General features: G+C 40.8%; 1 protein-coding gene across 2 annotated transcripts; it reads right to left on the minus strand.

The window, feature by feature from the left end:
- Positions 1–2,133: 2,133 nt before the first annotated feature.
- Positions 2,134–7,092, minus strand: LOC115042451 (uncharacterized). Of its 2 annotated transcripts, XM_029500687.1 has the most exons (6): positions 7,003–7,092; positions 5,975–6,295; positions 4,780–4,929; positions 3,733–3,788; positions 3,501–3,659; positions 2,134–3,255 (listed from the first exon to the last, which is right to left on the minus strand). In XM_029500687.1, the coding sequence occupies exons 1-5, from the start codon at positions 7,070–7,072 to the stop codon at positions 3,528–3,530; spliced, it is 729 nt and encodes a 242-aa protein (XP_029356547.1). In that variant the 5' UTR covers positions 7,073–7,092; the 3' UTR covers positions 2,134–3,255; positions 3,501–3,527. The 2 variants fall into 2 exon arrangements, with proteins under 2 accessions (XP_029356547.1, XP_029356545.1); XM_029500685.1 differs by having other exon boundaries at positions 2,134–3,659.
- Between the last annotated feature and the right edge of the window lie 650 nt (positions 7,093–7,742).

Raw genomic sequence — 7,742 nt, forward strand, 5'->3', positions numbered from 1 at the left:
GTTTCTGGAATTTTTTTCTTAGCCCAGTCATGGGCCTCGACCCTCAGAGTGCGCAGAAAATATACTTGTTAGCAGATAGCCACAATTTGAATCTGTCTAAGATAACATGAAGGACCTTTAAAAATCCAAACCTACAGAAACTGAAGCTCAGACGAGTCTTCAGTCGAGTTCTGACTTCCTGTCTTCCTTTGTGCTGCAGCTCTTCGACACTGGACGGCAGCACCTGTCTGTACAGTCACATTCTGAGAACTGACATGAAATGTTGTTTAAGGTCATTTGTTCTGTAGAGAACGACTGGAGAGATTTGAGTGAAAAAAGTGGATGTGCAGAATAAATTAACCGTTTGTAGAGATGAAGGGAAATATCAGGACAGAAAAATGTCTGCTGGAGGTTAAATAGTGCAGAAATTCAAAAGGATCCTATGTTGGAGTCCTGGACGAGCAGACATGGACTTTCTGTGTGTTCCAACCGGATGGAGTTTTATTGGTGCTCCAGTTGGACCATCAGAGTCCCACAGAGACAGAAACATGGAGAGAAGATGAAGCTGAAGAGTGTTTGTTGGACTGTTGGAGAGGAAACTTTTGTCTGATAAATAGACAGAATTTCCATGTTGATTTTGTTTATAACAATTTTCTCTTTCTATAAAAAGTACAGAGATGTGGGCTGAAGTTTCAAATGTGAAACCAGATAAAGAACTGAATAACTAATTCAGGTATGAAAGTGGAAAAAAATGTGTATCAAGTATGATGTACAAGTGAAAAGAAGTTAGCCTTGAAACTCCAGCTGAGTCTGGAGAGATGCAGTTTATGATTAGAAACAAGGCTGCTGTTTCAGGAGAATATTAGTAATAGGGATGCTTCATGTGTCACAAATGTATAATATGAGCAGGAGAGGAAACACAGACAGACCATCAGATGTTTTCTGTTTTTAATTTGGCAGCAGTTCTCATCTGAAACTCCTCAGACTTTCTGAGGTAGTCCAGGTCTGCACAGTTTATGATGACACACTAACATCAGCTCCATTGTGTTATTTCTCCACCAAATCACCTCCAAATTTGTGTTTGTTTTGATGTGTTGCAGTTCAGTGTGTGTTGCGTGGTGAGGCGGGTTTGGTTTGATGAGAAACTTACAGCTGAGGTGGGTGTGATGTTGTGCAGTGTGCAGACGTTATTTGGTTGTGATGTTGCAGCAGGTGGACTCCATCTTTATCTCTGAGGCAGTTTCACTTCAATCATCCTTCTCAAGGTGAGGCGACGCTTCCCTCCCACAGACGGAGCTGGATGTTCGATGTCTGTGCTCCTGTTTTTAACCCACATCCACGATCCACTGCGAGAGCATGACGTTAGTTTGACAAAAGAAAATGAGCTGTTTCTTTGAACCTGAGCAATGAGTCAATGAAGAAAATATAATAAAATGAGTTTATTCCCAAATAGATGAAAACAACCATACCAAAATCAGTCCCTGTTAGAAACCCAGAGGATCTCAGAGAGGAGAAGTTGGTGTGAGTTTATTGTGTTGACAGAATAAAGACGATCAGATATTTGGAGCTGATTTTTCCTCATTACTGCTCCAAAGAATGAGCAGAACACCTGATCAGATAAAGACGGAAACTTCAGATCAGCTGTAGAACGACCCAAACACATGAGAGGAACCTTTCTTTGGTTATTCTGCCTTACACAGTTTTTATCAGGAAAACTCAGTTCTAGAACTCAGTTCAACAACCCAAACACACGTGTGACTGGTGACATTTAAAAAGAACAAAGAAAAGCCTGAATGTGGGTACAAACAACATATTAAAGCAGCTGCAGCGTCATGTGTCTGGTTCCATTTCATAAACAGATCAAAAACACATCAATCTGTTAGTTTCACCAAATGTCTCCATCACCTGAAGAAGACACGACATTAAAACCATCTGTGGCCTTTTCTGTTGTCTTGATGTTTCCATGTGAAATGAAGAAGCATAGTTTAGAGAAGCTGAGGGATCTTCAGGGGTTTACCCTCCCTACACACACCACTCTTCACATAAAATGAAACTAGCTGAATGATTTTTTCAGCATTACTGACAAAAGACATGAATCAAATAGTAAAAACAATAATTCAGATGGATGTGAACAACAGCAGTCATGAGGCAAAATCAGAAGTTATCAAACAAACTTTATTGTTCTGATGCTGCACTGTTTAACATGGAGGAGATAAAACAGCAAATATCACATCTGAGCTGAACTCACTCAAACGATAAAATAACAAAATATTAACAGATAAATTGGATTCAGCAGCAGTTTTAATTCTCTTCAGGTCATAAACACGAGGAGGAGCTCAACACAACATTAACTAACCTCCTTCATAGACCTTCAGAAAGAAACTCTGCAGTGAGATGGGAAACAAAAACATCACAGTCCACTTCTTTATTTTATGACGGAGGTTTTCAGAGCAGAAAATAATCTCCAGTCTGTTTAGTTCAGTTTAGTTGTGATTGTGACTATCAAAATAAAAGCACCATTATGATTTACTGAGGAGAACTGCCATGTGAGATGATTGTTGCAGTGCAACAACACAACATAACTATTAATAGTGACATCAGATGTGTAGCAGACAGTTGACACCAAAAGTGGCACGGTGACCAGTGGCTAGTTTGTCTCCTCACAGCCAGGAGGTTCTGGGTTTTAGGTTTAAGTTCCCTCCAGGTTCTCCAGCTTCCTCCAATGACCTGCAGGTGAACTGTCAGTGTTTGTCTAATGGTTTTGTGTCTCTACATGTCAGTTCAGGTTTGACCCCACCTTCATGGCTAGGGGGTTAGCCCAGGGGGATGATGGCGTCGCCTCAGAAGTAAAGTCAAATATTCATTTTACTCTTGTTGAGGTTTAAGAGCTGTTAGGAACTTCATATATCTCTATGTTGCTTACGTTAGCATGAACAGACACAAGTCCAATTTTAAGCTGCCAACAGTTTTTAGCAGCTGCAGTGAGCTAACGAGCTACTGCTTCCAGAAAGTCCTGCCGACGTGAAGAAGACTGGAGAGCTACCAGCTTTTTATGCTTCAACATCAGCCAGCCAGCTGAGTTCGTAGGTCGGTCTCCTGATGTCGCAGTGACCTTGAAGGTGCTCTCTGTTCCCGCCTTAAGTTGAGCTGTCGCCTGCAGACTCTGTTGGTGCTTCTTTGCTGCCATACTATATTTCCTACTTATTACAGCGGCACGATAAGCTCAGTGGCAGAGCCATGAAGAGGCCCCGGCTTCAGCTGGATAAATGGGGAGGGCTGCGACAGGAAAACATTGTACAAACTGTGGCGACTCCGAACAGGGAAAAAGCCAAAAGAGGAAAGAAAACCAACCAAACAAACAAACAAACAAAAAAACTTGGAGGAGGAGATGTTAGAAGGAAGACATTTGAGTCTTCAGGTGGTTTTAAGTGAGTCTCTTTTTGTTGTTTTTTTGTTTCTATTGATCTACATAAGCCCCAAAAAACGACAAGAATAATAATAAATATTCACAGAATTATCACCTCTTCTGAGCTCAGAAGAGCAGAGAGTCACACTCTCTTCTCTGACAGGTAGCTGATGGCGGCGTACTCCGTGTTGTTTGAATTCATTTCCAGAACCGCAGAAGGTCGCTGAGGAAAGTCCAGGATGCTGTAAACCGGCGGGGGAGCCTCGGCACATTCCTGCAAAGACCACAAATATGAAGACAAAGACTTCCTGCAGAAGATGTAAAACTCTCCTTTGAGGTGTTCTTACCTGCACTGTGACATTAGAGCTCTGGAGCTGTTGCTGTTGTTGTTGTTGTTGTTTGTCTGTGAGAAGTGAAACAGGTGACAAATCAGTCGGATCCTTCACAACAAACTCAGACCAACTTCTCCTCACTGAGATCAGAAACACACAGGACTGATCCACAGACTCTGATTGGCTGTGACATCACCCACCGGAGCCAATAGGAGCGTCTGATGTAGAGACGTGACTCCAGACGTCACTATCAAAGATGGAGGATGAGAATGGACGGATAAACACACAGAAGGAAATAAATACTGAAGTAAGACGTAAGAGATGGATTCATGTTGGAAACATCGAAACATCATTGGTGTAGTTTATAAAGATAAGTTGGAGGTTTGTGAGGAGCTGCGATCTGAGGGTGAAGTTAGAGAGTCTGAAGTCCACCAACCGGATGATTTGCTGTGACGCTCAGTGGTTCATCTCTCTGTGAGGCGTCTGGCTGAAAAAGGGATTAATGTGAGCAGTGAGTGCTTATGTGTGATGTCAGACTGAGAGACCTGATTTATCTGCAGAATCTGATCTGACCTCAGTTCTGCTCTGTGGACACTTTGATACAGGAATGCACAGTCAGCGCAATCCTGCATTGCTAAACATGTACGGGAAATTCATCAGTGTGGTTTCTGAGGTCACGGGGGCTGCAAGATAATTCAGGGCGGAACGTTCCGACGTGAAATAGGTCGAAGGGGTTTGTGTCGGAGTGAAAGTGCAGCCATGACACTGAGCAAATATTGCAAACAAACCCTTTTCCACACAGTAGTAAGCAAATCTACATGTACCTGCTCTGAGGGAGGACTTCTTATCAGAGCCTCTGAGTCATCACACATATCAAAAGGATGTGAAACTGCAATCTGGTTTGCATTTTTCAGCATCTCACCACACAAGAGCACATTTTTTCCACAGAATAACAAAAAGCCCTCACATATTTACAACTGACTGAGTCCCTGAAGTGACATTCATCTTCACCCCAATGTCAACAGTCACATCAGGACTGAAATAAACTGAACATTTTCTTACTGTTGGCTTTGAGCTGACACCAGAACCAGGGAAGTGCCGCCAGCAGCAGGATGACCGGTAGCACCAGGAGGACGCCAGTGATGGCAGAGGAAAAGATACCTGAAGTTCCATTCAGTTCGACTGTTGTTGTGTCTGTTGGTGATGGAGGAACTGGAGGAGTTCAAAGGAGAACATACACGTGTCATGTTCACACTCATTTCCAGAAAAAAAAAATTGTCAGTGTTCAAAAGGATTCAAATGATTTTCCAGTTTAATGGGAAATCTACAACTGCTCATTGAGACTAATTCAGTATATTCTCCTTTTTTGTTGCAGATTAGAAGGAAGTTGAGACACTTTCACTTTTTTGCCAAATGAACATTTTACTGTCAATGAAAGTGACACAGCCCTCACCAGAGTGAGCCGGGATTGGCTCCAGAACCCCTGAGACCCGGAAACAGATCAGAGGTGGAAGATGAATGAATGAATGAGTGAATGAGCCCCTCATGTTGTTTTTAGCCATATTAGGATCTGAGCTGGTCTGAAGGTCAGTTTAAGTCTGGACCTGGTTCAGGTGGTCTTTTGCTGATGATCGATACATTATTGGTCCTATTATCATCAGCAGAAGAACATTTTAGTGACAAACTAATGAAAGTTGGACAATATTAGATAATTAATAACATTTTTGACCTAAACATACTAATTTTTAATACGTGTAATTGATTAGCGATTAGTACGGCTTTAAGGCAGTAATGTTTTTGATGAAGGTAAAAAAATAAAAAATATAGTTATGGTGCAATGATCAGGGTCATCCAATAATCCAACATTCATTTGGAATTTAGAACCATTAATCTGTTATTCTAAAAACTAAAACAAAATATATATTATTTTTTTGTTTTTAGAATTGTTTTGTTGAAAGCAATTTTAATTATTTAAAAGGTTTCATCAGATTTTTGATTAAAACAAATAGAAATTACATGAAAAAGGACTACATTTGATATAATTTATTGTATTATTTATCTGTTTATTAAATTTTGATTATTTTCCTTATAGATTTATTATTTTATTTCTTGTCTATCAGAAACAGTAAAGTGTTTCAGAGGAACAGAAAGTGAAATATAAAAACATTCATTATAAAAACCAAAAGGACATAAAAGCCCAAAGAGGCAGACAGATAGAAGAGAGGCTGTGACCTTTGACCCTCAGGTCAGCTGATACCTGTGCTGCTCCTGTTCTCCTCCTGGACGACCAGATGAACCTTGTTACTTTCTGTCAGGAGTCCGGAGTCAAACAAACTGGCCCAGTAGATCTCGCTGTGGTTCAGCTGGAGGTTTGTGATGTGATAAACTACTGACGTGTTTTCAGGGTAAATGCTGAAAATGCCTCCCGGACAAACTTTGATGGAGCATTCTGCAATCTTCCTCTGGCCTGAGACATAAACTGCAAAGTGGCTGTCATGCTGCAGGACGGTGTTGTTGAACCTGAACCAGAGCGTGACGTTGCTGCCGAGGAGCCCCGTGACCTCGGCTCTGCTGGAGCCTGAAGGACCAATTAAAAATCCCATCATTTCTCCTTCCTTCAAATCAGCTCCAGAACAACCCAGCCACGTGAGAGGAACTTTCTGTGTTCACCTTTTCTTTGGTTATTCTGCTTTACTCAGTTTTAACAGCAAAATAAGGAAAGGAAACATTCAGAGTTTGTTTTTAGTTAGTTCGTCTTCTGATTCCCGAGAACAGAGTACGAACTGATCAGACAGAATCAGATGAGAGTTTTTTAAAATAACAACATGACAAATTGAATGTTGCTCTAAACAGCTGACTGTCTCTGATGTCAGACCGGTTCAATCAATAAAATTTGTCTCTCCTCATGATGTTGACAGATTATGATCCAGAAGGACTTTAATAATAATAAAAAAGGTTTATAAATAAAATTAAAACCCTGCTCTGACAGTTAAAAGTACATTTGTTTTATTAAAGGATTTCACAGGAAAGCTTTTGTTGGAGGGTCTTTCCTGACAATTATTATTTTTTTACCTTTATTTAACTAGGAGAAGTCTTGTTGAGATTAATTATCTCTTTTACAAGAGAGTCCTGGCCAAGATAAGCAGCAGAAAATACAAAGTTTCATAAGAACAATTCAAAATTAAATGATCCATACTATAATATTATTATTGTAAATCGGTATTTGTCATCAGCACAGTAACGGGCAGAAAATGACCTTCTCAGATTTGAGATGGAGAACCTTACTGTTGAAGATGAGCTGAGCCGCGGCGATCAGGATGAGTCCGACACACTTTGAAACCTTCTTGTCCACCATGATGTTGGAGACGAGCTGCCACGACGTCTCAGCAGGCGGCAGGAGGAAACTGTCGACAGGAACTTGCACAAACACCGATTTATCTACCTTCAGCATCAGCGGCGCCTCCTGCAGCGGAACGCTTCATGGACATGTGGTGCACAGTTTCCTTCAGCCCTCAGGAAGAGTTTAGACAGACCTGACTGTCAGAAAACACGTTTAGTTTGTCTGAAATCAGTTAGAGCTGCTCTCTAACAGTCAGCCGTGTTCATCTGTGTCTCTCAAAGCTTCTTTAAGTTCAAGTTCAGAAGAAAAATCCCCATGTTTGTTTCTATTTTTGACACAAAAGCAGTTTCATTTTTGACTTTGTGGTGTTCATTCTGGTTTTCTGGGGTTTGTAGAAGGAACTGGCTTGACTTTGGCTGAATCTTTCAGATAATCAGTATTTATGTCTTCTGCTTTATGGGACCATACCTGTAGATTACAGCGGCGCATTGGATCAGCAGTTAGCATCTGCTAACAAAGTAAAATGTTTACAATGAGTGAGAAACACCAAAGAAATGAGACCGTCTGTGACTTGCAGGTTCAAATGTTCAAACAAATCTGCTTCTTTCCGTCAAACTGGATTTAAAACACAAAACTGGAGCTATTGAACAAACAGAAAACTCATTTCTACTTTTTGATTTGTTTC

Source organism: Echeneis naucrates, chromosome 4 (genome assembly GCF_900963305.1).
Source record: "Echeneis naucrates chromosome 4, fEcheNa1.1, whole genome shotgun sequence".
Taxonomy (NCBI): Eukaryota; Metazoa; Chordata; class Actinopteri; order Carangiformes; family Echeneidae; genus Echeneis; species Echeneis naucrates.

Bases quoted from the DNA above. Each gene is read 5' to 3' on its own strand.
- LOC115042451 (XM_029500687.1), bottom strand. From the start codon at position 7,072: ATGGTGGACAAGAAGGTTTCAAAGTGTGTCGGACTCATCCTGATCGCC. The intron at 4,930-5,974 runs GTATCAGCTGAC...GAACTCCTCCAG, and splicing joins GGAGAACAGGAGCAGCACAG to TTCCTCCATCACCAACAGAC. The intron at 3,789-4,779 runs GTAAGAAAATGT...CACTTCTCACAG, and splicing joins GTGTCAGCTCAAAGCCAACA to ACAAACAACAACAACAACAA.